The sequence below is a fragment of the Aphelocoma coerulescens genome, chromosome 7 (genome assembly GCF_041296385.1).
Source record: "Aphelocoma coerulescens isolate FSJ_1873_10779 chromosome 7, UR_Acoe_1.0, whole genome shotgun sequence".
In the NCBI taxonomy this organism is placed as follows: domain Eukaryota; kingdom Metazoa; phylum Chordata; class Aves; order Passeriformes; family Corvidae; genus Aphelocoma; species Aphelocoma coerulescens.
The window spans coordinates 26,539,696-26,557,934 of NC_091021.1; the positions used below are offsets into that span (position 1 = coordinate 26,539,696).

General features: G+C 39.1%; 1 protein-coding gene across 5 annotated transcripts in view; it reads right to left on the minus strand.

The window, feature by feature from the left end:
• Positions 1 to 937: 937 nt before the first annotated feature.
• The window catches only part of CNTNAP5 (contactin associated protein family member 5), a 272,841-nt gene continuing 255,539 nt past the window's right edge, over positions 938 to 18,239 (minus strand). For all 5 annotated transcript variants that reach the window (XM_069020986.1, XM_069020988.1, XM_069020987.1 and 2 more), the window contains 4 exons: positions 17,875 to 17,959; positions 7,944 to 8,162; positions 2,652 to 2,723; positions 938 to 1,671 (listed from right to left, as the gene is read on the minus strand). In XM_069020986.1, coding sequence (XP_068877087.1) covers positions 1,475 to 1,671; positions 2,652 to 2,723; positions 7,944 to 8,162; positions 17,875 to 17,959 — 573 coding nt within the window. In that variant the 3' untranslated portion in view covers positions 938 to 1,474. The remainder of the gene's footprint in view (positions 1,672 to 2,651; positions 2,724 to 7,943; positions 8,163 to 17,874; positions 17,960 to 18,239) is intronic.

An 18,239-nucleotide genomic window follows, 5' to 3' on the forward strand; every position in this document is an offset into this window, starting at 1 on the left:
AAGCCCTGCAAAGGCAGATGTCACATGGACACAACAGGATGTTCAAAACCTCACTTGCTGGGACTCCTTCATTTCTTACCCTTAGGATGTCTGTGATTGAAAAGGACGTTTTTCATCCTCACACTGTAACCATGCATCACAAGTATAATGGGCAGAATTTGATCCTTCAGTAGTGCTCCCAATCAGGAAAGGACGGAAGACTTTAGAAGAAAGGAGAGAAGCTTAATTTGAAGTAGAGTATTTGGGATCTCTTTGTTTCCCTAATGTTCTTCCTTGTAAAGAAGGTTTATCAAATATTCATCTTTTTAGACATGACATCAGGCCTCTCTCTATTTAGCTTTGGAGAAGTTACTCCAATTTCTACAAACAGGAAATACCAATCAGTCTTTCATGCAGTTTTGGGAGGTTTTTTTGAGTAGCAGGATTTATTTTTTCTTTTTTCAGAAGAGCTGGCAGAAGGTGTGAGACATGTTTAAGATTAAACCCTTTTGGTTTTTTTTCTCATCTATGTACTTTTTCTTTTCCACAGTGGCAACAGCGTTTAACCTCAATGCGTAATAATCCTCCATGTGGCATGAACAGGCATATGCTGCATTTCTAAAATTTCAGACAAATACAGAGCACCTAAGTCCTAGCAGCTTCCTAAACCCCTTGGAGATTCAAGCTACTATTTTCCATGCTTCAGCTAGGGTTATACTAGAGTATGTTTGGTCTACATAGCCAGCCTTATGAGATGGAGGTGAAAGAGGTGCATGGGAATGATATTTTTTGTTGATACATATATTGTTGGAAAAGTACTGAGAAGCCTAAAAGTTACAGTAAAAGGACAGGAGGTTGGGGGAAGGAGCTTAATGAGGACAGTTTTATTTTCCTTTATGTGATACCAGCTTTTCAACTGGTACAAATTAATTTAACACCATTTAAATCAATAGACAATATATCAATTAATAACATTTGAGAATTTGGCTGGTTCTTTATGATTGTAGTTAATGAGCCCATGAAATAAATCAGGTGTTTTGGTCTCATTCTTTCCCTCTATCCTGTCCCAGTATCTGCAGAGCTATGTGTTCAACTACTTTACCTGTACTTTACATAGTCCAGCTCTAGTGTAAAAGCAATGACTTAAATGGCTCCAGAGGAAAAAAACCAAAACAAACCAACAAATAATTGTAGGGACTTTGAAACATTCAAGAACTGACAGCAGAAACTAGGTGTGCATGTGGATCTTATTTAGTGTAGGATGGGATAACAGGTCTCTTGAGCTGCAGAAGTAAACTGTGATTGCCAGGTTCTTGTGCAGAGAATGAGGCACTGTGATTGTTCTCAGTGTTTCCTGTGCAGGGCGGTCTTTTCCAAATGAAAAAGAAGCTAGCGAAAAATGAGTGTTAAAAAAAAAATTTCAAAAAGCAAAAAGGAAGGGAGAAAGGAATAAAGAAAGGAAGTTTAGGGGAGTAAGAAGAAATTGCATTGTCTATCAGATAAAATATTCCCGTTTGCACTCGCTCACTGTGTTTTGCAAGTCAATGTCAGCTTTAAAGGAGCTCTCAAGGTTTTCCGGGTATTCCTTCTCCTTTTTTTGGCTACTTCGATGTGCTTGTTTGTGTTGATAGAGGAATCTGCTCATGATGGCAATGATGCAAAAGATGATGAATATCACAACTGCTATTACACCTGTAAAGGGGGAAAAAAAAGAGTGAAAACCAAAACAAAAGGCTCAGTTACCTCAAAAACGCATTACCAATGCACAGCAGCTAGTTGGTATGATAGATCAGTTCATCTCAGTCCATACACAGCCATATGCCACATCCTTCCCGCTAATTTTGATTTCTATTTTGTCACCTTAAGAGCCCTTAAAGCAGCAAGTATTCATATAATTGACATAATTTCTGTCAAATTCTGCTTTCACTGGAAATAAAGTTAGTTCAGTGTGTTTGCTTTCAAAACACTAGATCTGTATGCTCATACAAATCCCTGCTCTGTCATATTTTCTTCTGTGTTATCTCTGGGAACCTTGCATGAGCCTTGTACACTTTGGTTTATAGCTTCTAGATATTATCAAAGGCAGCTCACTACAGGAAATCCTACAAAATAAACAGATAAATTGTCTTCTAGGCCGTTAAAGGAAAATTACAACCATACATGAAATTATTAGGACAATGTTCCCCAGTATATAAGTACTTCCATGTGACCTCATGAGTTCCACTACACCACCAGATTACAAAGAGAGAACTCAGGAAATACAGGACACATGAATAATCTGCAAAGTATTCACCAGGGCGGTGTGTAAAACAATTACTAGTTAGCTGGAACTCAGAATACAGACTCACATGGAATCAGAGAACAGCTGGAACCTCTGGAGATCATCTTGTCTAGATCCCCTACTCAAGCAAGCAGACAGATGGGAGTTTGGTAATATTTCAGAAGACTCAGGTTCCTGATGATCCATGTGTGACCAGAATAATCCATAATGCAGCTGCTACCTAGGTAGCTTGACACAGATATGTGCTAATAAACAGAGCAGATACCAGATCTGCATCAGATTACAAAAAAAACCCCTTGGACTAGATTTCATGGAGGGCCAATTCAAAGTCTCCTAGATGTTTGCCTTGACAGAACTGTTTTTTGACTGTGGTCTTTAAAAAGGAAGTTACCTCCAATCACAGCTGAATCACTTCTGACTGCATTGGTGAGAGGTTCTCTTTCATCTGTCTTCCCAAAAGGATCTGCAGTAGGTTAAACAAAAGAGAACTTATTTTCTGTATCAACTGTTCATTTTCTCTGCGGCTTAGAGAGAAGTGTCCTCTTCCTCTCATGAATTCTAATCTGTTTTCAAAAGATGTGATTTGGGGGATTGGAAAACTGAACCAGAAGGGTCTGAAAAATAAAGTGAGTTTGTAGAACAATTTTCTTCTACGCCTTCAGGAGCAAATTCTATTAAGGCTATATTTAAAAGGAAACAGAAAGGCTCACACTAATATCTGAAAGTGTTGTTTCAGTTCATCAGAAGAATCAGAGACATTTCAACTGAACAGCCTGTTGGGAGCTTCTCTCAGTCAGAGACGTATTATTATCTTTTTTGTTGTTACCTAAGAAACAATATCAGAAAGAAGCCAAAGGAAAGGGTTGCTAGGCAGATTTAGACCTGACCTATGTTTGTAGATGAGATATACAATTGATTTGAATCCCACAAAGAGAAAAAGTCTCTGCTTGGGACAGCTGCTTGGAAGAGATGTTTTTACCTCCATTACAGAAATGCAGTGGTCAAACTGGATCCAAAACACAGAGGGATCAGAAATTAACTCATATTAAAGGCTCCTTGATGTTTGAGCTCTCTTGTACTCTGTCCTCAAATGACTACTGCAGAAACACTGAGTCAAATAGCTGACATGCTGTTTCAAATTCAGATCCAAATCTGAGAGGTCAAGGCCTTCCTGACGTCAGTGAAGTTACAGCAGTGGACTTAATTTTTAGTCCAGGATGTTTCAGAAAATGCCATGTTTTTTACTGCTAGCTGAATCTAGCTTTTTAGCACCTTCACATTTTTCTTTTCTCTCCAGCTTACCCTTTCCTTTGAAGGGATTCATATTTGTGTGTCTGGCCTTTACAAGCCTCCAGGCTATCATACAGAGAATGTACGTCGGGAGGGAGTCAGGGACCACTGTCTCTGCTATGTATTATGTAATGCTCTGCCAAACTGATCTTCCTGATGCAAGAGGTGAAGCCTGACTGAGCAATTTGGTGCTGCAAGTTTTATTGTAATTGAACATCCTCACCTTAGTAACTAAGTCAGCCCCATTTTGGCATGCCATTACTGAGGGAGGTGTTTTTTATTGAAACAAGCAACAATTTCATGTTTGTGCATCAAGACACCCTGAATTGTAATGATGGTGGGTTTGGACTACTTAGGTTCTTAAAGGGGACACTTTTTCCTTATTATCTACATCACTGATATCAGCCCCAAAGAGGTGTGAAGACACGAGCCTTAAAGAGGCTTTGATGTTTTAAAAAATGCAGCTCTACTTGCAAGTTTTAGGGGTGGGAGGACTTCTGTTCATTCACACCCATACTGAGAAGATGCAGTCCCTTGACTGAGCTACAGACACAAAAGGCACTTCTGGGGCCAGCTGAACACCTCCAATACACCCATTTCCACATGACTGGCAATCACCAATCACAGATTTGAACCCTCAGCCTGAGACCTATTCACAAGAGCACCCTTGCCTGGCTAGTGTGTGCACAGAGTGACATTGCCAAGAAACAAACAGTCATGGCAATGCTTCATCTCGTCTACTACATTTGTGGGACTGGAATGGGAATAAAAATGTGTTTTTACACACAAATATGAAACACATCATAGAAAAGGTTAGGTTGGAAAGAAAATCTGGGGTTATTTAGCCTAATCTCAGGCCTCAGAGCGTGAGCTCATAACAGAACCAAAATCAAAACTAGATCACGGTAATAATTTTGTACATCATGAGTAGATTTATCTCACTTCATTTTTCAGTATATGAGAGTTATTTATATAAATCAAAACTAGTAATTTCAGGGTCTTTTTATTTAGCCAAAGAAGAGAAGAACCTACCAGTATTTTATACACTAAGATGGCTGTCAAAGATTGACAGTGTGACTCACCTATTTCTTTCCACAAACTAGAAGAGAAGAGCAATCATTATTTCAAACTCAAGATGAGTTAACTTTCTGGATACTGGAAGTTTGGTGAGATATTTTTTACCCCATCCCTCAGCTGAAGCCAGTGAATTCAATGACAATTTAAAATTTACATCTGTTCTACAACAGTCCTCCTGTACTAGAGAAAAAATTGCAGCTGGTATCCAATGCATGGTACTAGTCAAAAAGAGTCATGTAAAATTATTAACTACATATGAAAAAGCATGAAATTAAATTTCTACCTTAAAAATTGTATAAGACATTATTTGTGCCTAAAAGATTATTTAAGATTTGACACCTAATGCAACCACTCTTTTTTGGTTACCAGAATTTAAGCACTGACAAGAAACCAGAACAAATGTTTCAGAATGAAGGCCAACAGCATAAGCCCCAAGAATGATGTTTTGCCTGAGAAATAAAATCAGGATACAAGGAGAGGAGGGTTCGTTACAGTGCAGCAGATGGGCAGTAATAGCAGAGCCATCTCCAGTGGGAACACACTAAACTCTGAAGCCAAGGAAAAGCAAAACTGGGTCTCATATGAGATCTTAACAGGATGTCCTCCTCCTTTTAGATAAAACAGATCACATTACAGCTTGATTCACTGAGGCTGAAAGCCCTGCTAAGGTCACAAGGCCCCCCTAGAAATCCTCTAGTCCAAACCCCTATTCAAATCCCAGTTATTCTAGCAGGTTTTGCAGACCTGTATCCATTTGGGTTTTGAATATATCCAAGGATGAAGATTTTACAACCTCTCTGGGCCTCATGCCACTCTTCTCCCCATGTCTGTATCCTGTGGGATTCTTCCAAGCAGGTCCATGAGAAGGTCAAAAGTTGCAGTCATGCATTTCTGCCTTTTTTCCCTTCCTCTGAGGATCCTCAACTTCACCATCTTACAATTGCTACAGCCAAGGCTGTCCTGGCACATCCCTAGCCAGTTAGAGCTTGTTTGGAAATACTAGTTCCAGCACAATTAGCACAGTGAGACAGGGACTTCAACATTTAAGGTGCCTTTCAGAAGCGAATCTCTTCTGTGTAGATCTGGACTTATGAAAATATGTGACATTTTTTACTTTAAATGCTTGAAGACCTGCTCTCAGCTGAAGAGGACAGGCAGCTCAAGACTCCCTCATTCATGCAGCTGAATCTCCTCTGTAATTTTTACAGTACTGTAATATTAAGAAAAAATACCATAGGAAAAGTCCATTATCTCTATACCATCAATATAGAGTTCAGAATAACAAAATCTTTACGTGTGCCTCAGCAAGGAACAAGGTAATCTGCAGATCTTTGTTAAATATCAAAACCACAGTAAGTCACCTCTCATTTTGTGTTTCCTAATCAGAAGAAGTGTGTTCAAATAACTGTGTGAATGGATTTTATTCCATATCTGTCTGCAAGGTAAATTTTTTGAACACAAGTATTCCTTTCTGAAGGAAACAGCTTCAATTGTTTTCAAGTTACAAATACAGAAAGCTTTTTTCACACATTTAAAGAGTTTTCCTAGTGGGCTTTTTTGTTGTATCTGTACATTAGAATATCAACGCAGACATGTACAGCCTCCTTTGAAGTTCTATTTTTCTTCTCAGACACTCAATAATGAGAAATTGGGAAGTGATGAATTGAGATATAGGCACTAAATTTGAAAGTTAATCCTTGACTCTGTTTTCTTTTTATTTCTTACAATGTGTCCTTTCCATGTATAAATTTAATACTCAAGTATATCTACAGAAATTATAATTTGCTACAAATTAGAATTTTTTTCTTTAACAAGAATCAACCGCCCAGTGCTCTTACTTTAGCATATAAAGGCATGAAGTCTTCAGAATTCACTTGTTCTAAAGATCTTATTCAGGCTTTAATCAAATCCAGCATGAATAGTGAGACTTGAATGTCAGATAATTCATCACATTGAGAGGAAATCGTATTTTAGAGCACAGAGTGGCACAGACAGGCATGACTTTTTATAATAATTCTGCATTTCTGATGCAACAGTGCTTAACCTTGACAATAGACTGCAACTGATTGTATGCTTTAAATATTTAAGTTCAAATGCTACACTCTGGTCTGTGTTCTGTCCTGAAGCTCTGAGCCTCAGGTTTTACTGCTTTCTAAACTCCTTAGAAAAATTAGATCATTGAGGTGACAGATCACAGGGCAAAGAGTTCACATTTTCAGTATCACTGCCCATTCAGGACTCAATAAGACACATTTCTCTGTGCGTCAGATACCTCAGACAACTCCAGGCAGTGAGAAGGAAGTGGGGGGCTGGGGAGGAGCACATGCACACTGGCAGCCACTCTCCAGAGTAATCAGCAGCCTTTTTCCCTATGCAGCATGCTAATAGCATCATTTGTTTTCTGCTGAATATCTTAGGCAGAAGCTGCAGGAAATGGGGATTTGATGCAAGTACAAATGTCAAAGGAATTGTATTACGATCTAAACCAGAGTTTTATTAGTTATCAAAAAGGAGAAAGTAGCTTTATAGGTCAAGGGGCAAAAAACAGCCCTTAATTTGTACCCCTTTCTGGTCATTAAGAATTCTGCCACATCCACTGGTGACTAAAGCAGCAACTTGATTGTCCCTGTTCATGGTGACAACACTTCCAGCTGCTCTCAGTTTCCTTCTCTGCATACAAATTCACATATGCAAAATACTTCAGATTCCCAGAGGACAGCTTTAGGATGGCAAAAGATATACAAACAATTGGGATCATCTTGCTGGTACTGCTCAAGCAGTGCTCCTTCTCTTTAGTCAAAGAGAATGAAGTACAAGCATTCAGTGGAAGTCACACACATGCCAAGGGGTTTGTACAAGAACTTTTGCTCATTTCTGTTAGGGTGGGAACAAATTTGAGTTGCTTTTTGTATGACTTCTAGTGCTTCATCACCACTGGGATATGGAATCTGGGTAAACATTTATGTTCTCCTTTGAGATCTGCAGCACCGGAGTTACCTGGAGTGGACAGGAATGACAAATCGGGTGCATAACCAAACCTTCAATGCTTTTCCACTACAGCTCTGGGACTTCTTTGTTTGTTCTAGGCATGTTTTAGGCGATCCAGGAACTTAGTTTGAAAACACTGTTTCAGAACAGTGACATTTAAAGAGGCCTTGACTAATCCTGATGCTCATCCTCAACACTTAATTCAGAGAGACAAGGCAACTTCCCAGTTCCACAATTCATACCCTCACAATTGCATTACAGCAAAGAGGAAGGAAAGCTCACACTACAGTATCCTTTAAACTCCAAATGCCCTCCTGGCAGGACATACCTGATGAGGAATATGTTGTGGTTGCTGTGTTCACATCAGCTTCCATTATGGATGCACAGTTGGATTCAGTCAAGGAACCTCTGACAGTCACGGGAGCAATGGTGGGATGGCGTAAGGCAGCTTTGAGGGGAGCGATGTGGTTGTACTGAACAGAGGACAGGCAGCCCGTGAAACCATAAGCATTTGCCTTTGAGACTTCAGGGTCCAGTGACAAAGTGTCTGCAGTAAATCAGAAAAACACTGGCAATCGACTGTTTTAGGAAGGTGTTAAGAAGATGAATCCTATTTTGCCTTACCCACCCCTTTTACAGCTATTATTGAATTTCAATGGTTCAGGTTCTCCTTCAGCAGCCTACAAGTTCTCTCTGGCCTGACCCACGAGGTTCCCAATCCTAGTCCTTCCTCCATCATGCTACTTACCTTGAATGAAGTTGTCTGGGACATAAAAACCTGCACTGTACTTTTTTCCCTCATCCATTTTCTCTACTTTCTGGACAATATCTAGCACATCATATCACCAACTTCACAGTAAAAAATTTAGTTCCAAAAGTTTTAATATCAAAGATTGTTTGGGAATGTCAGGGAAGGACAGTGAAGCAATCTCCTATTTTCTCCAAACTCACATTTATTTACTTTCCAGAAATTGAAATTCATGCTGCTCAGAGGTCTCAAACATGATGTGCTTTATATCTAGGTCAATCAAACAAGAAAGAAAACCCACAAATGCACACAGATACAGTATCAAAACTTATTCAAAGTCTTTAAAAATATCTGTTAACGAAAAAAACCCCAACCTTCTAGCATGGAAAGTTTTGGGAATACTTCCAATGACATTGGGAAATAAGGATTCCTATCTTTTCAAGTTTGTTTTTCAAATCTTGAAAGAATAAGATGCTAAATTTTAAAATAAGGTCTAATTTTTCCATTATTGTTCAAACACAACGATTTTACAAGTGGTCAGGATTTAGAAAAAAACCCCAACCTTCACTCAAAGCAGACATTGCTATTTTATTTATATAAACTTCTTTTTTGTATAAGAAAATACAAAGAAATCTCAAGCCAGCCCAAATCACACATTATTTTTGTGCTCAATATCTGTGACTTATGCCATGCAGCCAGAGAGAATTAGCCGAGAAAGATTTCTAATAATGTTTGAGTGTCTTTGCGGAAGTGTAACACAGAAGAGTTCGGCTGGGTCTCAGCAAAGCAAGGTACAGTATGACCTTGCTCTCCCAGGGGTCTTACAGGAGAAATGCTCAGTTTGCAGAGCTGTCAGGGGCACAGCCTCTGGGCTGCAAGATGGGAAGGGAAACAGTGAGGCTTTGCCACTGGAAAACCTGCAATCGTGCAGAAGTTCACATTTGCTCTTCTGAAAGTGTGTAGGAATTGACTGCATTCAGGTTTTTAATGAGATTTGGCTGAGACATTACAGAACAAAGAATTGCTTCCAAGTTCCTCCAAGAAGGTTTATATATACTAAAAGACTGATTTTCAGTATTTGCCATCTTTGTTGAATTTATAAAACCCTTTGTAAACATTCCTACTCTCAGGCTTTATTGTTTTCTTAGCTCTGACACAAAAGCCAAATTTGTCAGTATCTTTTATACACCAGGCAATCTAAGTTGCTCTGTTTTGCCCCAGTGTGCAAAAGGTAAAGCCTAAGAAATAATGAGTTCATTTTTCATGGTACAGTAGTTTGAAAAGTCTAAGATTGAGTACTTTTGCAGGCATTTTTTAAAGTTACATTAAGGACCAGTTCCGTGAGTCTTTTGTCAAAGTAAGCTTTGCATGAATGACAACTCAGAGATTTGTTGTTGAAAGACTTTGAAATTTGGGAAAAAAAAGAAATCAAAGAACAAACCAAAAACAACCCCAGAGTCCTCTGGTAAAGATTCCACGTGCACAGATACAGTTTGCTTTATCATACAGCTTTAGGTGTGTGCCTAATGTCTGTCAGAAAGCGGGGCTTTCACTGTTCTCAACAAGAAAGCTGCACAACTTGGATGTGAACGACTTGTGCTGCCCTCTGAATTCTTGAGAGGATAATGTAAATCTGTGATTATGACACGGTTAGCTCTATGAAAGGCTTATTAAAGGACACTCTGTCCTTTAGAGTTTTTGCATCACAATAAAATGTTTTTCCAAAAGGTGTTTTCACTGCATGACACAGTGCTCAGTGAGAGAAGCAACTCGGTGAAGTTCTGTGGTCTGTGCTGCAGCCAAGGTCATGAGAAACCTGAGTGACCTTCCTCTGACCTGGCAATGCTGTGAATCTTTCCATGCATTTCACTGGCCTGGAAAATCAAACTGAATTGCTGCTGCTGGCTTGATTTGAGCTTCTGACATTTTAGCATTGCATTTCTGTTTCCAGTACTGGAGAAAGAAGTTATTTTGGCTGATTTCTACACACAGAATAAGAAGGCAATCTTTTCCAGCTTTTAGTAATTAAACTGCTCATTCTCCACAAATGAAGTTTACCCCTACATTTAGGAAGTAATTTTTAAGCTTTATCTGCTGAGTTGTGCATAAGTTGGCCTGGCTTCTTGTTGGGTCCTGTAGTTGATCCCTGGAAGCTGTCTGCAATGTCACAGCTCAGCAAGCTTTATGTTGGTTTTCCATGTATTTGCAGTGGTTTTACATGATAATGAGGATTAAGTCTAATATGTGGTTGTACTTTTTAAACTTTATGGATTGTATCAACATAACTCATGTGCTGATTTATTCCTATTCACAAAATCAGACATTCTGCTCCACCACCGTTTCATTATACACCTCTGCCACATACAACACACTTGTTTTAAGATCTTAAATAAAACAATTTTAGGCCTTCATATCTCAGTAATGGGAAATTAATTTTCATCATGAATAGAATTCCATGAGAATTCTCTAGGACCAAGCATTAATCTGCTCAGTAATGAACAGCAAATTGGCATTGTAGATGATAACAAGTAGGACAGGTAACTGGAACCAAAGAGAAACCAAAAGTGTTATTTTTGTGCAGGGAGAGTGGGTAAAATACCCTCTTTCTAAAGGTATCATTGTGTAAAAGGGGACCATAAACATTATTCAATATATTTCAGTTCTTTCTTTATAAATATTAATTTCATGTCATTCAGAAACTTAAACCTGAGCCCAAAGTTTACTTGTGTGTTCACTTACATCCAGGAAGGACCACTGCAGATTTCCTTAACTGAAATATTTTTTAACTTCAATGACAGCAGGCATAGCCTGTTTTAAAAGTTTATGTCCTAATTAATTAATTCATCTAAGTGAATCACAGGTAGAAGCACAAATGGGAATTTACTCTGTAGGATGAAGTTCTGCTTGTTCTGGTTTTTTAAGTCTGAGATATAGAAATATGATTCTGTGGGAGTTAAAGTGTATCCATCACCTCATTTTGCCAAGGTGCTGAACAGGACTGGCAAGATTACTTCTTGGACATTGTCACCAGATTTGAACCCAAAACCTTGAGCTAAAAGACACTTGTAGTCTCCACACACTGTACCTGTCTCAGAAGAGCTGACTACAAGGCACTGTGCAGGTACCTTGAAGAATGTGCTGCTGTGTCCATCAACAATCTCAGTAACCACTGCTAACATTAATCATTCATTTACAAAGGGTAGAAAGTGTATCTTGGGTTAGCCTGGAACCCAAAAATGTAACTTTGGAATAATCTCATTTCCTGGCGTGAGTCTGTCACAAAGACAGTGGACTGAAAACCACAGAAGTTCTTCCTGGTTACAACAACTGAGCTCAACCAGTTTGACTGTTGCTTAATGAAAGGATGAATTTGAACAGGGGTCTGGCTCCAGACATTCAGTGCCCCTCCAAAGCACTTCTGAAATAGCAAGGAACAGGAAGGGCAAAGTAAAGGCACTTCTCCTCATGAGTCTTCCCAGGAATGAACAGAATGCCCAAACTAGCACAAGGAACCTGGACTTGCTTTGTTGAAATTTTGTGCCAAGTGGAACATTTAAGAATTTTTATTTCATTAGGCTTCACAGAGATAATTTAAGACATGTATTCTTATGTTTTCTCAAAGACAGTTTATCATTGAAAATGAGGCACTGCTTGGAGTTGTAATGTGAAATTTGTTACATGTCATATTTGACATTTGAATCCTTATCTGTCACAACACAACTAGTCTCCTATGTGATTCTGCATGGGCTGAAAACATAATCTATAAAAAAAATAAAATCCATGTAAGAAGATGGAGAGATGACGTGCAAAAGAATGAATATATGTTTTTCCCAGAAGAAGACAGCTAAAATCAACTCAAGTAGCAAGAATTCAGTCTAAAAATAAAATTTCTGGGTGGAAGCAGATGACCTTGGACACTTATTAAGGCAGCACTGTCATCAAGAAAACAGGCACTTAAGCATAGTGTTACAATCATATGGTAAATTATATTGCTGGGGAAAAAGCTGGAATAGATTTGGTCTCTTTTCGATAGAGACTTGAAGGCATTTTTAGCTTAGACCTTGGATTGCTTGGAGTGCCTGGGGTAGACAGACTTTGCTTACTTTAAGTGCTTGCCATCTTGGTCCCAAAAGCCTCTCCCCTTGTATCTTACGTAGTAATTTCCACTTCCATTAATGCTTTATTCAGCTACTAGGAGGAAAACCAATGACTTTTAAAGGCACCCTAAAATTCACCTAAGAGATCTTTGTTCACAATACTGTCTGCCTAAGAAATAGGTATTAAGGGCAAGAAGGGTCTGAAGTAAAGAAATGAGATTTGCAGTGACTAGAAGAGTCCACCCAATATCTCTCACAGCCATTGTTGTGTTGTTTAAACTGCAAATTGTGATCTGGTGAGCTTAAAAAAGGGAGTGTCTTTCCATAAAAAAAAACCAAAAAACCAACCAACCAACCAACCAAACCCCAAAAACCCAAAAAAAACCCCCACAAAACTTAAGCATTATTCATAGAAACTCTCTAAAAGGAGGTACTTCTTTAAGTCAGCTTTTGCATTTCAGAGTTAATGACAACTTACCCCTTGTGATTTAATTATCCCATTATCATCTGCCCCTATATAATCTTGGATGAATTGCTCTGTGATCTCTTCAGTGTACAGATTCTATTTTCTCCTCATGAACTTTTAATAAGAAAAGCTATTGTAGAAATCATAAGAATTGTACTGCACCTGCATAATAATTTTAATAAAATTACTTTCCAGATAAACTTTCTTTTACGTACACTTTATATCAAAGCTGAATGACTCAGTGGAAACTTGAGTGTGTTTTAGCTCAGGCTTTTAGAGATTAAAAAATATTATGTTCCTGTGCTAGAATACACAATCCTTTATGATACCAGTGTGGGAAGGTCTGCTAACTGATCACTTTGAAGACACAAATAAATTAGCTCAACACTAATAGGTTCCAAAGAAATACTTGCAACCTTTTTCTTCAAAATCCTCTTGAATCCTTTCAGTGCTCCCCTTTTACTCTGTTCCACAGCTACTGTTGGAACCCTGAGTTCTGAGAATTTCAGCCTTTCAGTGCTGAGAGACAGTGATCCTCAGAAGCACACTGCATTTGACCTGAAGCCTTGGGAAAGGCTTCCCAAATTGTGTGATAGCACTGAGGTTGTTGCTGTGTAATTAAAAGTTATATCACTGGGTGGAATATGTAGAGATGTAGAAAAATCAGGTTTATGGGATATAAATAACAATATGGAAGATTTTGGGTGTGGATTTGTTCTTCTTTTCTCCTTCCTTCTTCACAAATCTGGGTGTTCTGGTATTGGGTCAAAAAAACCCACAGTGCGGATCACAAATAGTTATTGGATTATAAGTAAAAACAAATTAGTCAGCATTCCATAATTGGGTAATTTGGACGTTAAAAGGCCTTGGAAGTTAGAGCTCATGGCCATTTTCACCTTGTTAACTTGGAGGCACACTCTGTGCAGCTGTATTATAGATAAGATATAATAAACATCTAACTCTGAAGATGAACTCCCTGTCTCCTGCATTTTAATTCAAACTCTGAGTAAAAGAACTCACAAAACAGAGGCAAAGAAGAAAATAAATTATAAAAGAGAAAATTAATAAGCTACTATATTAAATTGCTCAGAAGAAAATACACAGACAATGAAATTCACTTCTCTGCATCAGAGATTATTTTTTCCCAGGAACAATAATGGTGAAAAATTTAGACACATTGGGGCACAGTATGAAGTTTTCAAGGATTCATCAAGGTAAACCTCCAAACAAATAAATTATATTTTCCACTGGGATAGCAGCTTTTTGTAGACAACACCTAAACACATGCAAATGTGTCTCTGAGATCAGAGAATTAGAAAATAATTTAAGTTGAAAGACACCTCTGAAGGTCATGCAGTTCAATCCCTTGTTCAAAGCAGAGCCAGGCTCACAGTTAGGTCAGAATGTTCATGTGGTTAAATACAGCAGCACGATCTCTGCAAGGAGCACTTAAAGTAAATGAACTGGGACTCTGGTTAAGATTTCACTGAGGCTTTGCCATAAACTGTATGACCCACTTGGGGCCTGAATCCAGTACTCACTAAAGTCCATGGAAAAACTCCCATTGATACGGATGAGCTTTGGATAGGTCCTTTTGTGTCCTGACTCTATATTTGTGAAGTAAAAATGACAACAAACTACAGGATAATAATATTTTTCTATTGCTGTTGGGTACTGTGAGGATGAATTCAACAGACGTCTGCTGGCGACTTGAATGATGCCTCCTTTTACTCCCTTGTCTTCAAAGACACACTTATATTTAGATTGATCTTTCTAAGGCAGCTATATGGTCCCATTACTGTGTATCTGAAGAGCTCACAGCCTTTAATGCTTTTATCCTCCCAGCGCCCCTCTGATGCAGGGCTGTTCCATTATCTATGCTTTACTGATAGAGAAGGGAGATAGTAAAGCTCAGACTGGTTCCAGTGGGAATAAAATGCCTGCTTACCTTTATATCTGCACATAAATGGCTTACCCAAGGTCATTCGAGTAGTCTGTGGCAGAGTGAGTGTCCCTACATTTTGAATTCCAGGTGAGACTCCTCTGCCTTAAACAGAGGGGTTTTTTCCCAGAATTCAGAGCTGGGTGTAAGGTAGCCATTGGAAAAAATAGAGCCGGTTTAAAAAGAAGGAAAAAAAATATTAGAGTACCTAAAAGAAGTGTAATGGGGCTGGGGTGGGGGGAGTAGAAGCAGGGGAAACACTATTATTAAAAAAACCTGGTCATTGTATAGAAGTGCACTTTTCAAAAGTTCCAGCTGTGCTAGAATGGCTATCATAAGAAAGTCTGGTGAGGAAGAAGTTTCAAGCTTTTAGGATGTCCTGCTGGAAGACCTCTTTGAGATCTCCCAGTCAGAGGAAAATTAATGGCGGAGTCAAGAAAGAAGGTGGTAAAATCATCTGATTAGGCAGCCAGGATCAGGCTGTTAGAGCAGACAAATGAGCAGTGGTGTGACAGGAAAGAAGAGAGACAAATTTTCAGAAGATTACAGCATGGATATGTAGGACATGTAGAACAGAAGATTTTTCACATGGTTCTCTTTCAGTGGACACTTAAATTTCCTAATGAATGCCTTTAGGTGTGTAATCCCAGTGGCATTCCAAAATAAACACTACAGGAAGTCTAGGTCTACTCCAAAGCATCACATGCCTCTGGAAGTTTATGCTCTGCTGAGGGCATGAGCAATGAGAAAGAAGAACTTGGCAGATATTGGTTCAAGTCACCCATATTCACTGGGTGAGCCATCATTAAATGAAGAAACAGTCAGCATTTTACCCATACAACACTATACGTGATGAGTTAACGTATTTATGTAAGTTCTACATTCCCAAAATGACACTGTCCAACTCTCCTCTTTGTACAACAAAACAATACTCTAAACACTGTAGCAGTAGGAATTTCTGGTTTGTTTTTATTTTTTCCATCACAGAATAGTGTGCAACCCAAGTAAGTTTGGATAAGATACAAAATTGTGAAAAGTGGTTGGTAGACCAGATGGTTGTGTCACCTGTCAGAGGGACATTGACAAGCTGGAGGAATGAGAAAAAAAGAACACTGAAGTTCAACAAAGGAAATGCAAAGGTCTGCACTTGGGTTATGAAGAACCCCATCCACCCGCACCGGCTGGGGCTGACCAGCTGGAGAGCAGCTTTGCAGAGAAAGACAGCTTCCCAGTGGGAGAAAAACATGGACTTACTGGAGAGAGTTTAGTGAAGGCCTGAAAAGATGATTTGGGGACCAGAGCATCTCTCCTATGAAGACAGGCTTGACAGAGCTAGGACTGGTTATCCTGGAGGGAGAAGACTGAGGAAGATCTGTGGTTTTGTGAAGGCTCAAGGACTCTACCCAGCATAGCTAACAGCTATGGGATAAAACCTGGAAAATTAAATCCTGATAAAGAAAAATTTCATCAAAATTCACTTAGCATATGAAGAAGAAACTGGAGTTAGGATTAGGCTGGAATTAAAGTGACTTGCTGGGATGCATTGTGTGATTTCCAGTAGAGCAATAATACCTTTCACCACCTGCACGGCCAAGTTTATGGTTTTAGTGCCATTACAGAATAAGTACTGCTATTGCTAAAACAAAATCCCAATAAACTTTGGGGCAAGAGAGAAATAAAAGAGGGAGAAAAGTCGGTGGTGTTCAGTGGAACCGAGTGCCTGACCTTTGGAGATACACCACCTGGGCTTTCTGGCTTTGCAACAACTTACACTTGTGAAGTTAATCATATTTTTGTGACTAAATCTAGTTTCTCTCCATAATGCTGAGCTGCACCATGTCAGCTTTCTGGCTACATTTTTGAAGGTGTTTCAACAACCTTTTGGTTGGAAAATCCTTGCTTTATTGATTTGGTGTCTATAGCTGCAGCTCTAGGTAGAGCTCAGGATGAGTAATGTTCTTTCAGATTTTCGGCACTACAGCTGACCGTTGACAAAATGAGAATTTCAGCTTAGCTCTGAATTGGGCTGAAAGCTGTCAGGTGCCCAAACCTGTCCACAAAGCTTGGAAGATGGCTTCTGAAAAAAACCCCAACCATTATATACAACTAAGGGGATAACCAGGTCCTGCTGTTAATGTACTTAATAAAACGTGATGCAGAATGCACTACTGTCACTCTACAGAGTTACACTGCACAAGCAGACACTAGAGGATGTCTGTAGTTTCTGTCTACCTGCCAGTCCCACAGGCCTCGTGTGCTAATAATGAAACATATAAAATTGCAATGGTGAGACAGATGTCAGGCTTGATATGGAGGTCCAATTTGAACAAAGGACTGAAATGTCTGTAAAGAAGGAAGCATTTAGAATCTTGCTGAGAAAGAACAAGACCCTTATATAAAGGAATATGACATACTTGACAATAAAAAAAGAGGAGTTCTATTTTCCAAATTTCAGGCAGGGTTTTCCTGGTCTGGTAATGGCTTTGTACTGTGGAGGGGTACAAAGCCATTACCAGATCAAGAAGGTCCATGTACAGAACATGTAGAATTGTGGCCTAAGTGCTATATGCAAAATTCCTTGCAGAATTCAAATGGAAAAAGACTGAAAAAAATGTCAAGTCATTGAAAAAAATGTAGAGGATGAAGGCTCATTTTGCTGTTCTTATCATTAGAAAACAGAAATGGCTGGAGAGGAGCAAGCTGCAGTCAGCAAAATGGTATCATTAGGCTAGGATGCTGCCCCGTGCAGCCACACAGGCTGTATGAATCACTTCACTGGAGGGAGAAGTAGGAGTACTTAATATTGCTATTGGTGCAAACAAGTAAAGCTGCCAAAGTTTTGCATTGATGAAATACATAAATAGGAGTACTGGAATGCTCAGGCCAACTCTTACAGCAAAACCATCCAAACAAACCCCCAATTCTGTCAGAAACCCAACACACAGCGCAGGCTAATTCCAGCACTATAACAACTCACGAATCAGGAATATTTTTAGTAGAACCTACCTGTGACCTTGCCCAAGGTGAGTGACTTAATGGCCTTAAAATCAATCTCAGAAAAGTTGTGTTTGAGTTTGAGAACTTGATCAACCTGGAAGAGGTCAATAAAATTACTTCAGTACAACAGCACATGGACACCCCTAGATCTCATTGTACTGCAAACTTCTGGGAACGTTCTCAGCTGCAAATCAGCTAATTCTGCCCCCAAGCGTGATTCAGTTTCTAAAGATAGCAAAGTGAATGTGCTTTGATTTTAGCATGAGAAGCTGAAAGGTATACCAGAATAGTCATATAAAGGACTTTGAAGAAACTTCCCCTGCAGAAAAGCTTAAAATGTCTGACCCTGAAATCCCCCTGCTTCTCAAAATCCA